General features: G+C 43.3%; 1 protein-coding gene across 1 annotated transcript in view; it reads left to right on the plus strand.

The window, feature by feature from the left end:
- Window positions 1-22,253, plus strand: part of MTM1 (myotubularin 1) — a 93,966-nt gene that overhangs the window by 50,117 nt on the left and 21,596 nt on the right. The window contains 3 exon segments of the mRNA XM_042782927.1: window positions 12,846-12,929; window positions 15,242-15,391; window positions 20,555-20,743. Coding sequence (XP_042638861.1) covers window positions 12,846-12,929; window positions 15,242-15,391; window positions 20,555-20,743 — 423 coding nt within the window.

The raw sequence follows: 22,253 nt of genomic DNA on the forward strand, positions 1-22,253 counted from the left end.
TGTGCCCTTTTTTGGTATTTTCATGCAAATTCTTCTGCTAGTTGGGGTTTAGTCCACTTCTATATCCTTCCCTTCAAGATTCAGGGGTCCAAGATTATCTTCTGTGTCTGTGTCAATTGGTTCCTCTTTTCTTTGTTGAAGAGGGTCTGTGCAGTCTTTCCCCCTATTCCGCCCTCTTACCAGAAGTCCCATCATTTGATTTCTTGACTGCTGCTTCCATGGATGTTGATTGTAGATAGAAGTAAAATGAAATCCTTGACAACTTCAGTGTTCTCCCCATTTATTGCGATGTTGCTTATTGGTCCATTTGTGAGGATTTTTGTTTTCTTTGTATTGAATTGTAACCCACACTGCAGACTGTAGTCTTTAATCTTCATCAATAAGTGCTTCAAGTCATCCTCATTTTCAGCAAGCAAGGATGTGTCATCTGCATATCACAGGTTGTTAATGAGTGATCCTACAATCCTGATGCCCCATTCTTCTTCATATAGTCCAGCTTCTCAGATCATTTGCCCAGCATACAGATTGAATGAGGATGGTGAAAGGATCCAACCCTGTGAGACACCCTTCCTGATTTTAATACATGAAGCATCCCCTTGTTCTGTTTGAACAACAGCCTCTTGGTCTATGTACAGGTTCCTCACAAGAACAATTACGTGTTCTGGAATTCTCATTCTTCAAAATGTTACCCATAATTTGTTATTGTCCACACAGTCAAAAGCTTTTGCATAATCAATAAAGCACAGGCAAATATCTTTCTGGTATTCTCTGCTTTCAGCCAAGATCCATCTGACATCAGCTATGCTATCCCTTCTTCCATGTCCTCTTCTTGTAGCTGACTGTGTGGTATACATCAGCATGAATCCAGTTCCCACCTGGAATTGGACCCAAGCTTTGCCTTACTGCATTTTCATTCTTCATTGCCCTCCACTCTGAATGTCACACTAACTATAACGACTTGGATGAGGTCTTATAAGTAAAATAACTTAGTCCTTCAAACTGCTGGATACACAAATATCATCCTCTGCTGGCTCCCTTTGGCCCTGTGGGTGTGTAAGTTCCTTGGAAGAGCTAATGGAATTTAGAGAGCATCTAAACTTACAGTGACCCCCAGCACCAGAAGGATACGAACAAAGAGCTTTACAAAAGCTTTACTCCATCCATGTCATTAAAGTCTACTCTACTTTGAGGAGGCAGCTCTTCCCCAGTCATATTTTGAGCGTCTTCCAACCTGAGGGGCTCACCTTCTGGCATTATATCAGGCATTGTTTCATGGCTTTTCATAAAGTTTTCCAGTAATACATCAGACAGTGCTATTTGTAAGGTTTTCAGTGGCCAATTCTTTCAGAAGTAGATGGCCCCATCTTTCTTCCTAGTCTATCTTAGTCTGGAAGCTCTGCTGAAACCTATTTTCCGTGGGTGACCCTGCTGGTATTTGAAATACCGGTGGCATATCTTACAGCCTCACAGCAATACACAAGCTACCACAGTATGACAAACTGACAGATGAGTGTAGTTGGTATTACTACAGTCACTTAAATCTGTCTCTGCAGCTCTAGGCCTACATGAGCTTTCTTGAATTAGGGAAGTGAAGGACTTGAGTTTATAAGTAAATTCATGGGATGTAGACTCCCATAAGGGAAGCAGAGGTACAGGAAATAAGCCAGGCCCTGGCTCCTGGTGCACCTCAGCCACTGGCAGGGGAGGCCCAGTGAGTGGAGTCGTGACAGAGGCTGGACCATCTGAATCCCTGTTACTGTCACATACCTGCTTGGCAACCTTGGAAGACACCTGAGATCTATGTGTATCATGTTCTCATCTGTCATGAAGAGAATAAAAGCCCCTACCCACGGGCTTGTGGTGAGGATTAAATATGAGTCAGATGCTTGTACCAGTGCCTGGCACATAAGAACCGAACCAAACCAAACCCACTGCCATTGGGTCAATTCTGACTCATAGCAACCCCCGTTGGGTTTCCATGGCTGTAAATCTTTATGGAAGTAGACTGCCTCATCTGTCTTCTGTGGAACGGCTAGTGGGTTCCAACCACTGACCTTTTGGTTAGTAGCCAAATGCCTTAACTACTACATTATCACAGCTCCTTGGCACATAAATGCCCAGTAAATGCCAGCTGTTCTGTTATTAGCAGGCCATTTTTTCAGCATGTACAAGCAACAAGGATGATTATCTCAACCCAGGTGTTGTCAATAACATTCACACTACAATTGTGATCATAAATAGGACACTTTAAGCCATTTCAAAAAAACATAGGATACAAATAAAGGGTATTATTCTTAACAAAGCATTGCTTGCACCTTGATAAAAGATCAATTTGCACATCTTTGAAATTTCAGAGTATGAAAACCCAGAAAGCATCTTAACTAGATATGCAAATTAGAGGAACCAGGGATATGTAATCTTGGCCTGCAGAAATGGTTTCTGAACCCTGTTCAGCCTCAGTCAGGTGGGTGTTCAGCACTTTACATTGCTTTGTGACATCTTGGCTTAATTTGAGCTTTTCAGTATCATAGTAGTTCCTGTGGTTATTCTGTGAGGCGATTAGCAGTCATAGTTGCAGAGTTGTTGTTGACGTTGTGTTTTGTTTTCTGTAACTTGGACCTCTGATGGCTGTAGAAATAGGCACAGGTCAGTAGACTTGTTGGGTCTCATTTTAAGAGCAAAGCAGCTGAGTTTCAAGGCCTTTGCTTGGAGACTAGCAGCCTTCCCCCAACTCGTGGCGGAACGCTGGGTACTCAGGCCTGAAGTGAGGTCTTGGAAATAGCAGCACCTTTGAGAGTGGAGCTTTTAAGTATTTGCAGGCGTTTGTCACTGCTGCCTTGGTTTTTGTGGTTTTTACTGTTTACTTCTTTTTGCCCAGCTTGGCCCAGCAAAGCCTGTCCTGTGACTTAAGCACTGGCCCGTGTCTAGTTTGTATTCTTTTTTTGCATTACTCCAGTTGTTCGTGCTTTTGAAAATAGGTTATAGATTATGGGGCACCAATCTCTTTGGATGATTTGAGTGAGAGGTATAGATAATCCTACAGATAGTGAATTAGCAACATATAGGGTACTTTATTTTTGCCTTCATTTTTTTTCCTTATAAGTGGAAAAATCTTTATAAATTCCTTTGAGATTTTAAACTAAATTGAAATTTACTTTATAAACAAATTACAGGATTAGTGGATAAAACCAAGTAATTCTTTTTCAGATGTGCATTGAAATTAGAACACACACACACACACACACACACTTTTCAGCCTTGATGTGGCCTCCGGACTGAAGTGTGTTTTAGTTTTCTGTTTTCTTTTGGTCCAGGACTTCCTTTTATTGAATAAATCATAAACTTGGCTAATTGAGGGTCTAGTCGTGCTTTCAGATCTTTTCCCTTCCTGCCTCCTCCAAGACTGCCCTGCTCCCTTCAGTAGCTCTCTCTCCACTGCTTTCTTCCTTTCGGCCTTTAAACAGTCTCCATTCTTCTCACTACCTATCTCCTAGAACTCTTGTCCCATATGGGCCCTCCCCAGTATTACCATCTGTGCAGGGCTTCAATCTGGTTCAAACCAGTTAGGGCCAGTGCAGCAAAATCAGAACAGACCCAAATTTAAATGTGGGTATATTTGACCCATAACCGGAATGGGTTGAAGCTGTGGAACAGGAGACTCAGAAGAGGTATAGTGAGCCCTTTCAAGAGCCCAATGTTGGATTATTACTGGGACTGTGGAGAGCGACACACATTCAAAGTGGTATAGTAACTGCCATCTTTGAGCTGGGCACTGTTGTTTCTGCCTCTGCCAGCCAAGAGATTTGGTTGCTAGGCAACACACACACTACACTGGTTTTTTAAGAGGAAGATTTGGTTTCTAGCAAGGCATCAACCTGTGATTTTTCCTGTTCTAGTTATCATTCTGGTACACCCACAGTTTACAAATGTGTCTGTGTTCTGGTGTCACATCACTGACCATGACTGAAACAGGAAGAACCAACTGGAAGCCCTACATATGTGTCCAGAAGCATCATGTTTACTGCCTGCATGTCCTCAACATCTGCTTATCTCAGAACTCATTGTAATTGGACGGCTAGTCCTCCCAGTCAAGTAGAACTATTCTTCAGAAAGTTACTCAAGACTTTACAAATTATGAAACTTGGTAGTCTGATAGTCCTAACTCTTTTCCACTGTATCGTCATTTGACTTTTTTTTTTAATTGTGATTTAGGTGAAAGTTCACGGAGCAAATTCATCTTCCATATAGCAGCTCACATACATTTTTTTCCCATTACATTGACTGCAATTTCCTACAGTGCAACAGCTCCCCTCCCACTTCCTCCCAATGGTTACCTCTTCCCTGTGTCCTTCTCTCCAATGCACTCCTGTCTCCTGAGCTGTCTCCCTGTGCCCACACAGCTCTTCTTTCTCCCATGATTGATCTCTCCAAAGAGTGTATCTACCTAATGTAGATACATTAGTTCAGCTCATATGCCTGTCTTTTGTTTGGCTGGAAACCACAGGAATGGGTTCAATTCCAGACCTAAAGGGCAGCTAGGGGCCATAGTCTCAGGGGTTCTACCAGGCTCTATCAGACCAGCAAACCTGGTCCCCCCTTTTTTTTTTTTATGAATTTGGATTTTGTTCTATATTGTTATCTCACTCTTATCACTTGACTTTCTTAATCACCCCTTTTTTTCATAATGTTTTTTTCTTGAGTAAACACAAAAGAATGCTTATAAAATATATGTGAGATATAAAGACTTATAACAGAAAACTTGGGAGCTCTGGTGGTGTAGTGCTCGAATGATCCATGGGAGCTGGATAATTTCTTCCGATTTCTCTTCCACTTCACATCTCTCTTCAGTTATGCCTGATCTGCTCTTAAACCTATTTGCTAAGTATTTATTCAATGATAATATTTTTCACTTATAAAAGTTGTATTTGATTCTTTTTCAAATTTGGCCATTATTTATTGTCTTGGTCTCTCTACTCACACTTTCAACCTCCCTCTTTATTCCTTGAAGTATATTACACATCATTTATATTATACATCCAATGATTACAGTCATCCAAAATCTTTGGAGCTTGTTTGACCACAGTTTCTGCTGACTTGGCTTTCTCCTGGTGTGTTTTGTAATTGTTGTTGTTATTTGCCGTCGAGTCGGACCCGACTCATAGCGACCCCTCCTTGGGTTCCCGAGGCAGTATCACTATGGAAGTAGGATTGCCCAACCTTCCTTCCGAGGAGTGGCTGGTGGGTTTGAACCGCCAGCCTTCTGGTTAGCAGTCAAGTGCCTTAGGCACTATGCTACCAGAGTTATTGCCTGTGAATTCGTATTTCTTGGAAGTTTCTCCGGTGGGGAAGCTCTGAGGCTTACACTGAAGGCATCCTGGAGTCCTAACAGCCTGGGCTCATTTTTAAATGAGATTCTCTTTAAGTTGTTTTGACCATGCACATTTTGTGAACTTTGGCTGCAACTACTTGAGGGCTCACTTGTGGCCACAAATTACCTGTGGCAAATGAGCCGTGAAGATTTCTCTCCTTCCTTGATCACAGGTAGTTATTTCCAGTTCATCCTTACACTGAGGTGGTAGCAGTGGGGAACATGAGCTTTATTGAAGGCGGCTTCCTGTTTGACTCCCCATCTTGGGTGAGTCCAGGGCTTAGTGTGCTAGCTCCTGTGCCCCGAGAGGCCATGATAACCGGCTCTGCAGGAGCCCTGAATGGGAAAGCCAACATACTTCACTTGCTACTCTGAGTTCCTCTTTGTGGTTCGTTGTTTGGCTTTTGAGCCCTTACCCCACACAGCTCTCCCTGTGCTGTGGAGTTGGTCCTGACTAGTGACCCTGTGCACAACAGAGCACTGCCGGGTCCTGCACCATCCTCACGCTCCATGCTGTGCTTGAGCCTACTGTTGTAGTGCCTGTGTCAGTCCGTCTCATCGAGGCCCTTCCTATTGTTTGCTGACCCCCCACCTTACCAAGCATAATGCCCTTCTCCTGGGCCTGGTCCCTCCTGACAACATGTCCAAAGTAGGTGAGACCTAGTCTCATCATCCTCACATCCAAGAAGCGTTCTGGCTGCACTTCTTGCAAGACAGATTAGCAGTTATGAATGGAAGTTATGAGGGAGGATAGGATAATAGAGAGGGAGGAATCTAGCTGATGGTGGGGCCGGTGACAGAGATGAGGAAAACAGGAGGGGAGGTGGGAAGAGACGGCAGGTTTCCTTTTAGATATGCTAAGTCCGAAGTGTCTGTGGACAGCCAGGTTCGGTGTCTAGGAGGCAGGTGATAACATAGACCCGGAGCTCTGGCCTGGAAATAGGTGTGTTTGGTAGGACCAGATGTGATCAGTGGTCCAGATGACTCGGAGTGAGGATTAGGGGTAGGAGGGGCAGCAGCAGGTGAGTACTTAAGTGATTGTGAGTGCAGACAGATGGTAAAGAATAGGCTTTTCCAGATGATTTCAGGTGATGCGCAAATGTATTTTTGTGGTCCTTTCCTGAATCAGTGAATAGATATAAACTTATATACACACACGCACACATGATGGCAGCCAGGTGGTGCAAATGGTTAATGACTCATCCACTAGCCAAAAGGTTGGTGGTTCATAGCCCCCAGAGGCACCTGGGAAGACAGGCCTGCTGATCTGCTGTCAAAAGTTCAGAGCCTTGACAACCCGATGGAGCAGTTTTTCTCTGCTCCGAGGCTACGCTGAGTTAGAATTGGCTTATAGACAACTAACAACAACAGGTACACACACATACACACGTATACATGTACACATGGTGTTCTGGTTACCTAGTGCTGCTCTGACAAGAATATACCACCAATGGGATGGCCTTAACAAACAGGAGTTTACAATTTGGAGGCTTAAAGTTCAAGTTCAGAGTGCCAAGTTCTAGGGGCTGGGTGAAAGCCCCTCAATCTTGGGGTCCAGCTCTGCCTCCTGCTCCCGGTCCACTAGAGCTAGAGGCTTTTCTCCACTCAGACAGCTGCTGGCTGCTGAGGCTGAGAACCCCCCAAGGTTGACAAGTAAAAAGGTATAGTCCCGATGTTACCAAACCACACAGCAGGTCATTAACTTGAGTCCATTGTAAGTCCCAAGGTCAGCAGAGCATAGCAGGCTGCTGAGCAACGACATGGCTACATGCAGGGTCCAAGCGTGCCATAGGCTAGAGACCATTCTCAAAGCTTCTTCTTATATCCAGGAAGCAGACCACAGCCCAAAGGCAGCTACTCAGCTGCTTGTGGTAGATCCCACCATGGAGTTGGTTACCAGTCTCATCATGGGAAAAACTACCACCAGCTGCCCAGCCACTCAACCAGGCCCAGCCAAGTTGACACACGAATATAACCACCACACATGGATAAACATATTTTATATTATTTATGTATGTATTTATATATGACAGCAACTGAGACCCAGGAATACTAATCTGTTTCCCCAGTGTTGCAGATTGAGTCAATAATAGAACTGAGATCCAGAGGAATTATGTATAGAAACCAAATATAAATGAAGACCTCTTTAAAGTGTTAAGAAGCAAAGGTGTCACTTTGAAGACTAAGGTGCTCCTAACCCAAGCCATGGTATCTTCACTCACCTCATATGCACGTGAAAGCTGGACAATGAATAAGGAAGACTAAAGAAGAGTTGATGCTTTCAAGTTGTGATGTTAGCTAGACACCATGCACATCATTCAAAAGCACCTTTAAATGCACACAGCTTAGCAGTTTGTTCCCCAGAACCATGTAAACGTGCTTTGCTTCTTTAGCGTCCTCATCTGATGGGTATTTCGTGTTTAGAAGTCTGAATCGGCGAACTCCAGTTCTGAGACAGTCCTTGGGGAAGGGGCTCTCCGTGAAGGGGCCTTGTGAGTCCAGGAATCCTAAGTCGGTGGTGTGCAGCTCCCCCTCTAAAAAGGAAACCAGGAATCACGCAGCATATACAGATAGACTCAGCTAAGTACAAAAGAATCCAGTGAGATGTTTTAAAAATAGTGGCTAATTAAGTGACAGCTAGAAGCTATTGCCATTTGGATGACTTTCCCCCACAAGACACAACGTTAAAGTGACAAGTTCTAGTCCCTTTGTCAGAGCTGTTTCTAATCCTAGTGTGAATCCAAGATTTTTCATCTCAACGTTTTCCTTTAACGTTGTTCAAATATTACTTTGTGCTATTTTTAACCAGGAAGAAAGATGCACATGATTCCTGTTTTTCAGTCTGCACGCGTAGTACCTCGAGATTCTAGTAAGATTTGAATTGATGAAATGTCCACGTGCTAAGATCAGTTGCTGAGGTGACTCACCCCGTGTGCGTCCAAGCAGAGCTGCGCTCCCGGGGTCCTTGGGCTGATTTTTCGGAAGGAGATCACCAGGCCTTTCTTCCAAGGTGCCTCTGGATGGCCTCAACCCTCCAGCCTTTGGTTAACAGCTGAGTGTGTTCACTGTGTCACCCAGGGAGTCTGCTCAGAATAAAGGGCCATCAGGTTGTTTGAGCGAGCCAGCGCCGGCCATTGACAGTGGATATCGCCTGGTGTCAGTTTCCTGGTTTTGCTGTTGTACTGAGGTTATGGAAGATGTTCACGTTGGGGGAGGCCAGGCAAAGGATGCACTGGACCTCCGCATATTTTTTTTGCAACTTCCTGTGAATCTATAATTATTTCAAAATCAGTTTTTTTGGGGAAAAAAAGGCAAGCAGCCCCCTCAATAGCTTGACCACACAACATCCTTAGACTAGATTCCTGCTGGCTTTGGTGTCTTCCACGTGTCTCTTCTGGGACTAGGGTGATCACTCCCCAGAGACTCTGGTTCAGGAGGGGTAAGGAGGGGACACACATTGGCTGGCGTCTTGGAAAGTGCCTTCTCCACCCCCACCCTATCCCTTAGCCCCCGTTGCACCCCCGATTCTGCATCAGAGCCCTGCTTGAGAAGAAAGCTACGTAGGGCTCACTGAAGCCTTAACCAAAAAGCTAACATTTGGCAAAAGACCTTCTTTGTTCTCAGGCTCTGCGATATGGGGCTGAATCATGCTTGTGCTTTTTTCTTTTTTAGAAGTTTTTATTGTGGTTTGGGTGAAAGTTTACAAAGCAAATTAGTTTTCCGTTCAACAGTCTATACACATTTTGTTTCATGACATTGGTTGCAGTCCCCAGAATGCAACAGCTCTCTTCCCACTTCCTCCCTGGGTTCCACAATTCCATTTGTCCTTCTTTCCTGCCCCTTCCTGCCCTCTGAGCTTTGTTTTTTGGGCCAGTGCTTCCCTCGTCGTCTCGTGTGGTTGACTGTTCTGAGGAGCACACTCCTTACAGGTGTTAGTATTTACTTTCTAGGCCTGTCTGCTTGGCTGAAAGTTGATCCCTGGGGGTGGGTTCCGTTCCAGGCCTGAAGGATGTCTAAGGGTCACAGTCTCAGGGTTTCTGTCAGTCTCAGTCAGACCAGTAAGTCTGGTCTTCTGATGATCTCAAATGTTGTTCTACCTTTTTCTTTCTCCCACTCTGTCGAGGACCTATCGTGAGCCTCATCAGAGCAGTTGCTAGTGGTAGCTGGGCACCATGTAGTTCTGGTCTCAAGGTAGTGGAGGCTGTGGTTCTCATGGTCCATTAGTCTTTTGGACTACTTATTTCTTTGGGTCTTTGATTTTATTCACTCTTCTTTGCTATGAGTGCCAAGACACCAATAGTTACATCTTAGATGACTGTGAGCTTTTAAGATCCCATTCGCTACTCACCAAAGCAGGATATAAAACATTGTCTCTTTGGAGTGTGTTATGCCAATTGACCTAGATGTCCCCCGAGCCTATGGTCCTAAGTCCCCAGGTCCAGTGACTCGTACCCTCAAGGTGTTTGGTTATAGCTAAGAAGTTCCCAGAACTTTCCTCTCTGTATGCTTTACTATATCTTTGGATCTGTTTGTAGCTCTTGTATTTTTTTTTTTTTATCATAATGCAATGAAATTCAAGCTTGGAGGGGTTCATGGAGTAGACTTTATTATTACCTGTTTAACAAAGTACTAACAAACTGAAAGACTTTAGAAAATGTCTTGTCTGAGATAGAATATATATGAGAGTGAAAACCCCCAGGACCCGTGACCTTTAGGTTTTCATGTTAACTTTAGGTTTCATCAGTTTTCACACAGGATCCCAGTTAGGCTTGTAACAAGTGGCCCCTTGGAGAGAATTTTGGACTTTTGAATAATGAGGTACAGGTGAGTGGAGTTTATTATCTCTGCTTTAGTGCTTCATTTTTAGAATAACCCACCTTTATGTTACTTTACTGAGAACTTATATTTTAAAATTCTTGCTTTGTTCTCTTCTCTTACTCTTTAAGGAAAAAAGAGTAAAATTTAAGGATCTGGAAAGTAAATTGTGGTACGCTCAACTTTACAGAATATCAGCATTGGTTCCTTTGGAGTGTTTGCTTATACTTGAGCCAAGTAGTTTATGGAAAACTTGGTTTTTAAAGAAAATTATGACATAATTACCAAAAAGGAATGTTTTAAACAATGTTGCCCTGTCATTGTAAGCAAATGTATTTGGACGTCTGGAATATTTTGCACCCTTGGTCTTCTCCACCTGCAGCATCTCCACCCACAGATAGAAGCAGAGCTTCCTGTTTCATGACATTATGTGAGTCATCATTTTCCTGAAGGAGCTGAGCTTCCAGCCTGGCTGTTAGCATCAAGACTTGGCTGGGTGCTGTCTGTCTCTGTCACAGAGTTCTCCTAGGCATGCTTGCAGTTCCTTGACTCATCATACGCACCTGGCCACATTCAGAATATGAAGGGTTGTTATAGAAGAGACTCAAGACTCTCACATTAATGACATTCCCAGTGCCTGCTGCATGGGTTTTGGCACATGAGAAACTCTTCACAGGTGATTTAGAGAAGAAGTAGATGAAGGGGAAGAAGAAATGGAAGAGAAAGGGAAGACTTGGAGAGAGAAGGACTGGGAGAGGGAGGCAGATAGACACGGTGTCTGCATGGATGAGAGAACGGAGAAATGGGGGCTGCTTTTCTCTTCCCATCAGTAGAGCCACACACAGTGAGGTTTAGACTTTGGGATCAAACCTGGGTTTAACCCTAGTTCAGTGACAACATTTTTTAAACGTTGCTTTTGTTTAGAGTTCTCTTAAATCAAATATATTGAGATAATTATGGAGATAATTTTGGTGTGGGTCATGTCCACGTAGCTTTGATCTTCTGAGATAATAATTTTATAAACTTATATTACACTCACCAGTAATTTTACTGTAAGATACAAAATAGAATTTGAAGCAAAAAAGAAGTCGCTTTCAGTATTTGTTGTTGTTATGTGCCATCGGGTTGGCCCTGACTCATAACGACCCCTCCTTGGGTTTCGGAGGCAGTATCACTACAGAAGTAAGATTGCCCAACCTTCCTTCCGAGGAGTGGCTGGTGGGTTTGAACTGCTAGCCTTCTGGTTAGCAGTCAAGTGCCTTAATATTAGTGATTGAGAGATAAGAACTTTCATTGAAACTGCTGCTAGCAAGTCCAAGGGCATTAACAGTATTAATGCACATGGTGGGTTTTCTGGAAAGAAAGCTTTATCTGGATCTTTAGCAATTGTATTCATTGTTTTTAAAAAGATCACCATATTACACTGCCCAAAGCTCATACACTACGTTTTATTCACTTGAGCTTCATGGGAAGGATACAAGCAACAAAAGAAACAAATAAAAAGCACGCTGAAATCGAACTTAAGCAAATTCTAGGTTTTCTTCCCAAGTCAGTGCCAGCATAGCCCTATATCGCAAACCGTCTGCATCTAGAACTATGTCAACAGCCCAGCATTCAGCCTGGATAATTCAGAGCAATGCTACATCCAGGGTTTTTAAATTCTAGCCTCCTGAACTGTGAGAGAATAAACGTATATGTAGTATTATTATTATGAGACATATCTTCTGTTTATGGATAAAGAGGCATACCATACATCTGCGTGCTATTGTCACCAAAAGCCCTCTGTCTTTAAGTTATACTTCCGATACCAGGAATTGCCTGTTTTCCCAAGTGGTACTGAATAATTATCTTCCGAGCTTCTGTTCCTGGGTGACCTGGGTGGTCTTCATGGGGCTTGGCATCTCTCTTCCCCTGTCCATTTCCCCGCCCCCCCCCCATGCTGGCCTGTTAAATCTCTTTTATATCTCAAATGAGCACAAGCAAACAGATGCCTTAATGAGTGAGCAGAGATAGAGCAGAGTTGATGTGTGAGGTCTGAGTCCTGTCATGTCAAGGAGTTCAGGGCATCGATTGAAAATCCACAGGAAACAGCTAATTAAGAGTTTTCCTAATGTCCTCTCCACTTTTTAATAGACAAGCATTCTTTGTTCCCTTTTGAGACTTTGCACTATCTCAGAATCATTCTTGGATTGTTTTATTTCTTTTTCATTTTTTCAGTGGCTTTTACCTGATGTATTGATTTTTAGAGTACTGGTTTAAAATGGATCCCAGTAGTTTATAGAAACCTTTCTTTTTAAAGAAAAAGGACAATGTAACACTAATACTTTTTTTTTTTTTTTAACACTAATACTTTTTAAAATCAACAGGCATATTCTGGTCTGGAAACTTGATTTTTGTAAAGTACCATTTAAAATAACAAATTGAAGGAGATGTTCATGCCCATAGAAATGTAAGGTTTTCAAGAGTGTCTAATTATTTCTCAAGATGAAAGTCAGTATAGGCCTGGCTGGAAGTGTCCACAGTTGTTTCTTTGTTAAAGTCTTAGTTTTGGTTGTGACTTCATGATTGGAAAATCTGATGAAATTTATTTTGTGAAAAATAGGCTGTTCTATTAGTAGACTCTCATTCTTTCCCACTGAACTTAAACTTTTTTTTCTCCTAGCCTTTGTTTGCATTTTTAAATGAAGAAAAGTTTAATGTGGATGGATGGATGGTTTATAATCCAGTTGAAGAATACAGACGGCAGGTAAGTTGATAGGTTTGTTGTCGGTCACGCAATTGGTAAATATCTCTGTAATGGCAGTGGTATTATGCACAATTTTGTATAATACCGCTTATTCTGTCAATAGTAATTACTATATCATTGTAATTTGTTAGCTCATTCTATAGCTAATTGAAGGCTAGGTGACTAAATTCTATTTCCTCCCCCTCTATGATGAGCATCAGTTATATGTTATTTATTAAATGAACCCAGTAGTTCTGGTCTCAGAGAAGTCAAACCTCTGGACCCCTTTAAGAGTTGATGTTGCTATTGATTTGTATGTTTAGGAGCTTAACTATTACTGGAAGTTAGTTTTCACGTATACTCACCCCTGTTTTGCAGATTGAAATGAGTTAGGTTTTTGTTTCTGTGATGACTTCTTTGCTGAGCATGTATTATCATTGCCTGCACTGCTCTGTTATAGAAACACCACCTACGTACATGTTTGTTTGCTCTAATAAAGGCAGGAGGCTTCACGGTAACGTTGCCGCTCAGGGACAAAGGTCTCTTGTAGCAGCAATTCTGTGAAGAAGACCCAATGCATGTTATATAACCAGAGCCACAATTTGACCTCTGGCAAAACCAAATTTATAGGCCAGCTGGGATTCTCAGGATGGAGGTTTTCAGCATTCTCATTCTACAAAACTCTTCCAAACAATTGGAAAATTTGGTCGAATAAGTTTTGAGAATCAAATGAAGCCTCCCCCCCCGCCAAAAAACCCCACCAAACTCACTGCCATCAAGTCAGACCCAACTCACAGCAACCCTTCCTTGGGTTTCCAAGGCGGTATCACTACGGAAGTAGATTGCCCAACCTTCCTTCCGAGGAGTGGCTGGTGGGTTTGAACCACCAGCCTCTGGTTAGCAGTCAAATGCTGTAGGCACTACGCCACCAGAGCTCCTAAATTAAGCCTAGTGGCTTTGTATTAACAGGCAGCTCTAAAGTCAAATTACAGAACGCTAGACATGAGAAGAACCTTCTGGCCACCAGCTTTACCACCAAGCACCTAGACTGATGGCCTTTTTAGTCTTGGTGATGGTTTGTGTGTTCCTTAGCAGCTTTGATGCTCTGGGATTTGTCGGGGGAGCTTAGCTCTAGAACACATTCGTGAGATAATGTGCCCGGTTGCTGTCATCAGTCAGATTTAGATGATTAAGCTTTCAAAGGCCACGTCTGCCTCTCATTTTAATGACCTCTGTTCTCGACCAGCTGTTGAGGTGGAAGAAGGAACATTGAAACATTACACATGTTCTGGAGAGCTCTGTAGCACTGAAGGTTCTGAGTTTTGGACTGTCACTGATAGTATTTTTTTTTTAAGTTCAAAGCTGCTTGCTAGTTTGAAACAAAATGGTTCCTGACTTTAAGATCGCATGCATATGTGGGCTGTTGAAGATATCCTGTTCTAGACTGCCATTAGATTCTATCTTTTTTTTCCTTGTAACTTTCTGATGGGACTTATAACTCTCTAATTGGACTCAGCACCAGACTCCACATCTGTTTGGTCCATTGGTCCATGGTCTATAGGGCCAGACCTAAAGAAAAGGTACAATGTCTGTCCCCAAAGCAAACACCCACATAGCTTCTTTGTATGTGTATATTTGTGTATTTGTGAGTATGGGGAGAGAATATTCCACCACCTCTGGATCTAGTCCATACTAGGTACAATTTGGTGGGTAGATGGCAGGATGGAGCTGTTATCCTTTGTCTCCCTGTCATACTAGCAGTCAGTTTGGAATGCAAATGACTGCATTTCTCACACAACCTAGAAAGTGATCGTGAAGCATCAATCCCCAATGACTATTTGCAAGACTCATAGGAGGTGGCGAAATGAGCCTCCCCAGAGGGGTTTCCCTCCTTCCCCGAGTCACTTTCTTCCTAAACTTAGCCCTCTCTCCTTGGGGGCAGATGGAAGCATTCACTGGGTTTTGAGTAGGGAGAGGAAGTAGCCTGGTCTCTGTCCACCAATTAGACGAAGATGAAGAAGACACGATTTACTCTCCTTTGGAATGGGGCGGGTGCGTGGTTGGGGGTGAACTTGGAGTCATCTGTATTACCCAAGTAGTAGAGATTTTGACATGAACGAAAAAGGAAGATCTCAATGCAGGGGAATCTGTATTTACACCTTTGTTTTGTCCTGTGTTCTTCTGTTGTCTTGATTGTTGTTTGGGCTCCCTTGTGATTAAGTCATGACAAACTGGTAGGCCGTCACCACCCTGTGGTCAGTGAGGCAAATGGGCTCAAAGGGCCGAACCGGGAGGGAAGCTGTGTGGTACTGACTCATCCTTCTCTCCTGCAGGGTTTGCCCAATCACTATTGGAGAATCACTTTTATTAATAAGCGCTATGAGCTCTGTGACACTTACCCTGCCCTTTTGGTGGTTCCGTACCGTGCCTCAGATGACGATCTCAGGAGAGTTGCTACTTTTAGATCCCGAAATCGAATCCCAGTGAGTACCACAGTTAACGTTTATCTCAAAGAATGCCTTTTACGGCCTAAGAATAGTAGTCGAGTCATTCAGAGAAACACTCTTTTGGAATTTCAACCCAAGAAATAATAGTCAAGTGCCTTCTGAGTGTAAAGAACCATGCCAAAGAGGAAATCATGCAAGACAAGCTCATAGTCAAGGCCAGAGAAGAATACAAGTCAGTCTTATGCAAGAGAGGGTGACAGAGATGGTGTGATGCACAAGCCAGGTGCTCCGTGGATGGGAGGAAGGAAGAACAGGGTCTTTGTTGGTTTCGTCTTTGTAGCGCAGCACCTGACATCCTATCTCGGTAGGCTCTCACTATCAGACAGATCGTGCTGGAAACCATGCAGCTTCCTCAGTGCTGGGATGTGTAAGTGCGGGCTTTTCTGTTTGGTCCCCATCATTAGGGTTAGCCTATCCTCGTCACATTTGTGAGCTGCCTCGACTCTTCTTCAGTCTTTCTCATTCATTGTCCAGCTCTCACATGCGTATCAATTTCTCATATGAAGTACTTTTTCCCCAAAATGAGTAATTTTTAAAATCAAAGGTTGAAGAAATTAAGATTTACTATCACCTTGCCTTTCACTTCCAAGCCTAGACTGACTTGTCCTTTAAGGATTTTTGTTGGAACCTTTGTCTAATGCAACATGATAGGAATTGCAACTTTGAAACTTCACTTGCTTCTTTGTTAGTGTCTGCCCACATCTCCTGATGTGTATTGTACTTGAAAGCTTATTTTGTTAGCACACAGTGCTGATGAGGCCAAGGCTACAAGTTCAGACCACTGGTACTCCGCCAAAATCTGCTTTTCTGCCCCACAGCCACAGACCTTGACCCCAGCCTGGCCAGCTGCCTCCCTGACACATGCCTTGCCCACCAGTAGAACTGGGTGAGGATAGTGGGGATCGAGTTTGCTTACTCAATCATCCAGTAAATATTTATGGAGTGTCCACTCTATCAAATATGTGTATAAGAGAACGAGAAAGCAAGCGCTTGTTGCGTGAGAGAGGATTTCACGGTCCTTGGGGTGGGAGGGCAAATGAGACACATGTACCCGGTCCGCTGTACTCATCCACTATCTTGTTCCATGAGTCCATGTCATTCAGAAAGAATGTGAGCCCACTGTAGAGCAAGGGGAATCTTTAACTGTTAACTTACTGAGCTTTGTTCCAGATCCTTCTCACTTAGTGGCAACTACCACTTTACATTTATTTTGTCCTAAAAAAAAAACCTAAGGTGGCCATCACCTCTGTCATTACAGGTGACCTGCCACTAGATGCTCTTTGCAGTGCATGCCTTCTGGCTGTACCGCGTAAACCCACGGAGTCGCCTGGGGCAGCACTCCTTCAGGACAGAGGAGAACCGCCCCAGACGGTTTCCAAGGCTGTCAGTTTTTATGAACGTAGACTGTCTGATCTTTCTTCCCCAGAGTGGCTGGTGGGTTTGAACCACTGACCTTTTGGTTAGCAGCCAAATGCTTTAACACTATGCCATCAGAGCTCCTTACACATCTCAGAGGTTTGGTTAAACCCTGAAAATGTATATGCCTTTAATTATATCACCAATAGCATAAAATTATGATTTGGTATTCCGTTCTTTTTAAAAAGTCCCTGTGAAAATACAAAAAATATTGATAAGAAAGAGATCTTGACTGTCCTTTTGTATGTACATACAATGTAAGCTAGGATAAAATATATCATTGGGTCCGGAAACAACTCGCATACATTAATAGTCCCAAGCATGGATGCATATTCCTTTGTTCTCAAACAGATTTGTCTTAACTTTATGGAAGTCTTTAACATACAAGGAATCCATGTTCGTTTGAGACATTGTAGACAATGCTGATAAGACAAAGGAAGTCTTCCCCCTAGTGGAAACCACTGGTACCATTGTGATATATTTCTTTCCAGACTTCTCTCAGTGCAGATATACATTTTATTTGGAAAAAAAAAAAAAAAGAACTTATAATTTGTGTCTCACAATCTCTTTTTTCTACTTAGCAATATCTTTTAAATAACTATCTATGTTGACAACTATGATCCATTCATATGCTAAGATTCATGCAGTTCCATTTCTCTTACAAGGCATCTAGGTTCTCCTTCATTCTTTTAAAATTGTTTTATTATGGTAAATGTATATACAACAAAACATTTGCCAAGTCAACCTTTTTCCACTTGTACAATTCAGTGACGTTGGTTGGTTCCATTTACTGTGTTGTGTGCAACCATCATTGCTATTGGTTTCCAAATTATTCCATCACTATTAATAGAAACTAAGTGCTGCCCAAGCTAGACTGTCCCTCTCCTGCCACCATTGCTAGCAGTCATTAATAACTTTGGCTTCTGTGTTGTTGTTGTTCGTTCCCATCGAGTCAGTTCGGACTCATGGCTGTCCATGTGTGCATGGCAGAACTGCTCTCTGGGTTCTGTTTCAATTTTGCTTTTATCAATAGTACCATGATAAACATATTCTTGTGGCTAAATCTTTGGGCATAGCCTTAATAATTAATGGCTTCTTGATATTCACTTTAATAAGAAGAATGTGCCACAGGACCATGTGCTTTCAGAGCCCTCATGGCAGTTGAACTTGTGAAATGAGGAGTATTCTCGCCTGGCTAGCTCTGTCTTTTCAAACAGGTGATAAGCATCACAAAAGAAAAAGAAATGAAGAGGTGAAATGACTCATAAAAGTAGCATTCCACAAGTAGATACTGTGGGAGAGAGATCCAGCTGATCTGCTGACTCAGGACCATAGTACTGGGGGACATCAGACTCAATTGGCACAACAAAAGACACAAAAATCTTGTTCCACACCCTACGTTGGTGAGTAGTGACTGGGGTCTTAAAAGCTTTCAAGTGGCCATCTAAGATGTCGCTAATGGTCTCCTATCCTCAGAAGTAAAGAAGAGTGGGAAAAAAAAAAAAGGCATTTGGGAGGAATCAGCCACCCCTAGGACACAATGGCTCTTGAGACCAGAAGAACTAGATAGTGCCCAGCTACCAATGCCAACCACTCAGGAAAGGATCAAATCTGGAGATCCTGGATAGAGTGGGAGGAAAAACGTGGAACAAAATCCAAAGACTCCATAATGACCAGAATTACTGGTTGGATGGAGCCTGGTGGGACCCCCAATACTATGGTCCTGGTATACATTCTGGGCCGGGAATAAAACTCACCCACAGGGGCTGGCTCTCAGCCCAATAGTAAACAAGACATACACGCAGACCACTCAACCCAGGGTGACGCACCCATATACTCTGTGAAGATGCATCCCTTGGAGCAGTCGACCACGGGGCACCAGAAGGGCAACATTTACACAGAGGAAATACAGGACACACAGGAGTGCGTAACTATGAGGGGCATGGAGGGGATACTGACTGGCAGGGACAGGAGAAGACTGGTACATGAAATGTTGAATGTAAAACAAGCTCTGCTCTATAAACTTGCACCTAAAGCACAATATAAATAAATAAATAAAAGTAGCATTCCCACCAGAGGTAGGAGGGGAGGGGAGGAAACACTGCAAAAATAAAATTTAAAAAAAAACCCAAAACTCATTGCTTCCCCTACAAGCCAGGTCACATGCTGCAGCCACTTGTAGGATGCTGTGTGACCCCATTTTGTGAAATGAAATAATTCCTTCAATAAAAGTTTTGTTTTAATTTCTTAAAAGAAAAAAAAAAAAGTAGCATCCCTAACATGGCAACATGAATTGGGCCTCATGTTTCCCCAACAGTCGGAAGAGGGCTGGGAGGAGGGGAGGCAGCTGGTGCATAGACCTGAGGGAAATGTGCCCGCTGAGGGTCTTTATTAACTAAAAAGGCTCATATGAGTGTAGCGACTTGCTCTTTGAAGAACAAATGACCTCAGGCCTTGTATCTCTTTTGATATGAGGACCATAGGAGGTCGACTAGGCAGCCTCAGCTCCATTTGGTAGATGAGAACATTGAGGTTTTGGAAGCGGAAGTGCCCTTCCCAGGCCCTCCCAGTTCTGAGCCTTTTGACTCTTAGTCAAGGGCGCCAGTGGTGCCTTTCATTGGTCTCTAGCATGGACTCAGATGTTTGCTTGATGAATGAGTCAATCACCCATGTCATCATTACAAGTGTCATTTTTTGTTATTTGTCATTGTGGAGGGGTGACTTCCAAGACTGTAGGGCTTCTTGCCTTTACAGTGAGAAGTGGGCCCAGGTGGTTATATTGAGTCTTGTGGCAATTTTTTTGGTTTTGGTATCTGGCATCGCTATACTGCTCCTGCATCTAGAAGCTGATGTGAGCCACTGTGCACTTTGTGTTCACAGCCTGCACTGTGCTAGACCCTTTAGGAGCTTTCTTCCTTCAGTTTTACCAGCAGCCCTATTAGAAAACAGCATTCTCCCCCATTTGACACAAGAGGAATGGGAAACTTCCAAAGAGGTCTGTGTTGATGCCTGTAGTTCAAGGTTAGAGACAAGGCAGAGCTGCACCTGACCCCAAAGCCCACGGCTGTTGCCCACCAGCTGCACCTCCCCAGCTCCCTTCACGTGTGTTGTTTCTCATCTGCTCAGAGCTAGGAAGCCAGGCATCCGATGTGTAGGAAATTAGGGAAAGCTGAGTCTGAGGAAAGGCGTGATGAGTTGGCCTCCGAGCCAGGTATCTGAGCTTCATCATGCAGACTCTGACAGCTCTCTCCACTGCTCTGAGGTCTTTTCTCCTCCTCTCCACACACCACATTATAGTTTAGAATTGAGACGAATGGGCGTCAAGTTAAACAGACCAGACACGATTGCTTTTGCTTCTCACTTTTGTTCATGCATCTTCCGTATGATGACAAATCTTGGCAAGCTCCAGAATTAAAACAATCTCCAAAGCTTTCCGTTGTGTGCTAGACCTTATGTTTGGGGTAAGCATTTTGTTTCTATTTGACGCGGTGCTGGTTAAGAAAAGAATAAAGAGTGAAGTGATTGTAACTCTTGGGTTTCTGACTAGCAGTAATTGTTAATGCATCTGCCCGGGTGCACACATGGTGAGATTGCACGTGAATAGTTATTCCATTTTCCAAAATCCAGTTCACTTCATTGTGACTTACACTGTGTTGCTTTTTACAGTTGTGTCTTCTTGACAATTGGTTTCCCCATAGCTAAATATGTCTGAACTAACCGTAGGTGCTGTCCTGGATTCATCCAGAAAACAAGACGGTCATTGTGCGTTGCAGTCAGCCTCTGGTTGGTATGAGTGGGAAACGGAATAAAGACGATGAGAAGTACCTCGATATTATCAGGGAGACTAATAGACAAATTTCCAAGCTCACAATCTATGACGCAAGGCCCAATGTAAATGCAGTGGCCAACAAGGTGAGTATACTGGCGCCGGAGAAGTTGACGTACAGGGACCGGGGTTTTACGTGAATGTTTTTGCCATGGTAAATAAACATGTTGGTTTAATTTAATAGTTAAGCCTAGTTTAAATGAGAAAACAAATTCATTTAAGTAGAAAGTCACTTTCAATCACAAACTTCTCTTAACCAAAAGTTGAATACATTAAAATCAACTGAAAATAAATAAAAATAAATGAAATAAATTAGGCAAGTCAAAAACAGTAACAAATGGGGATTTTGGCCAGGATCTTAGGCAAAAGTTAGAATTTCTTTGGCGTCTTTAGCCGTTGGTGAGTACTCTCACTGTCTGTACTCCCGTGCCATCTGTAAGGCACTGTGGAAAGCTGCGCTTGTTAAAATCCTACTGTGTGGCCTCCCCTATGCCACAGAGACGCAGATCCCTGCATTCTCATTGACAGGCGAGAATTCAAGAGCAGAGGCGTTCCCTGTCTGGGACGTTTCCAAACTCATTGCTTTAAATCCACCCCCCCCACACACACACACACACATACACACTTTTAATGTTTTCCAAAGCAATCTGCCTCAGTTGTCCTCTTTGCCTGCTTAAGTAGAGTATGCCAAACACACTTAAACTTGATTGAGGTCATCCATCACCAAGGGCGGGTTACCCAACAGGCAAGGGCAGGATGGGCTTATTTGTGCCTACACATCTGCACTGAACATTTTTCATGAGCCCATTCTGACTTTGCTAACTGGATCCCCTGTTCCTGTCACAGACTGTAAGTCTGAATAGAGGCCTTGACCATGTGGGAAGGTGCTGCTTGACGTTTGCTTTCTGCATTGTAGCTTTGCTTCTCCCTGTGTCTCTAGCCATCACCCACAAGTGTTCCCGGTATCCCTGCCCCACGTAGTTCACCCCCACACACGTGCATGTAGATGCTTTCTGGTCAGCTGTAGACTTGGCTTCATCATGGTTGAGACTTCACATGTCCGAGGTTGTGTACCTGACATCTTCAGGTATTTAGAACATAACACCCTGAATGCAAAACAAGTGGAACCCATGACATCTGTGTGCTCTCGTGTGTGGAAGCCTGGGTAGGGGGGTGGTGGCAACACTTAATTGTTTGCATGTGGATCATCCATCATATGCATTTACTTTTGGGAAGCCTTTCCCTCCAGCATACATGCCCTTAGACTAGCTATTTGTTACCCCACTTGGTTTTTGCTCAGCTAATACAAGTGATTTTGAAATTATAAAGAAAGCTACTAGCAACATACTACACAAAACATTGTTCCACCTCCTACTTTGGTGTGTAGCAACTGGGATCTTAAGAGCTTGCAAGCAGCCATCTAGATGCAATGATGGGTCTCTCCTCATCCAGAGCAAAGAAGAATGAAGACAATCAAAACATCATGGAAACAGTTAGTCCTAGCAACAGGTACACCATGCGATCCACAGCCTATACAACTATAGGACCAGAAGAACTAGATGGTGCCTGGCTACCACTGTCAACCACTCGGAGGGG

The sequence above is a fragment of the Orycteropus afer genome, unplaced genomic scaffold (assembly GCF_000298275.1).
Source record: "Orycteropus afer afer isolate SDZICR_OR568_19922 unplaced genomic scaffold, OryAfe1.0 scaffold00519, whole genome shotgun sequence".
Classification (NCBI taxonomy): Eukaryota; Metazoa; Chordata; class Mammalia; order Tubulidentata; family Orycteropodidae; genus Orycteropus; species Orycteropus afer.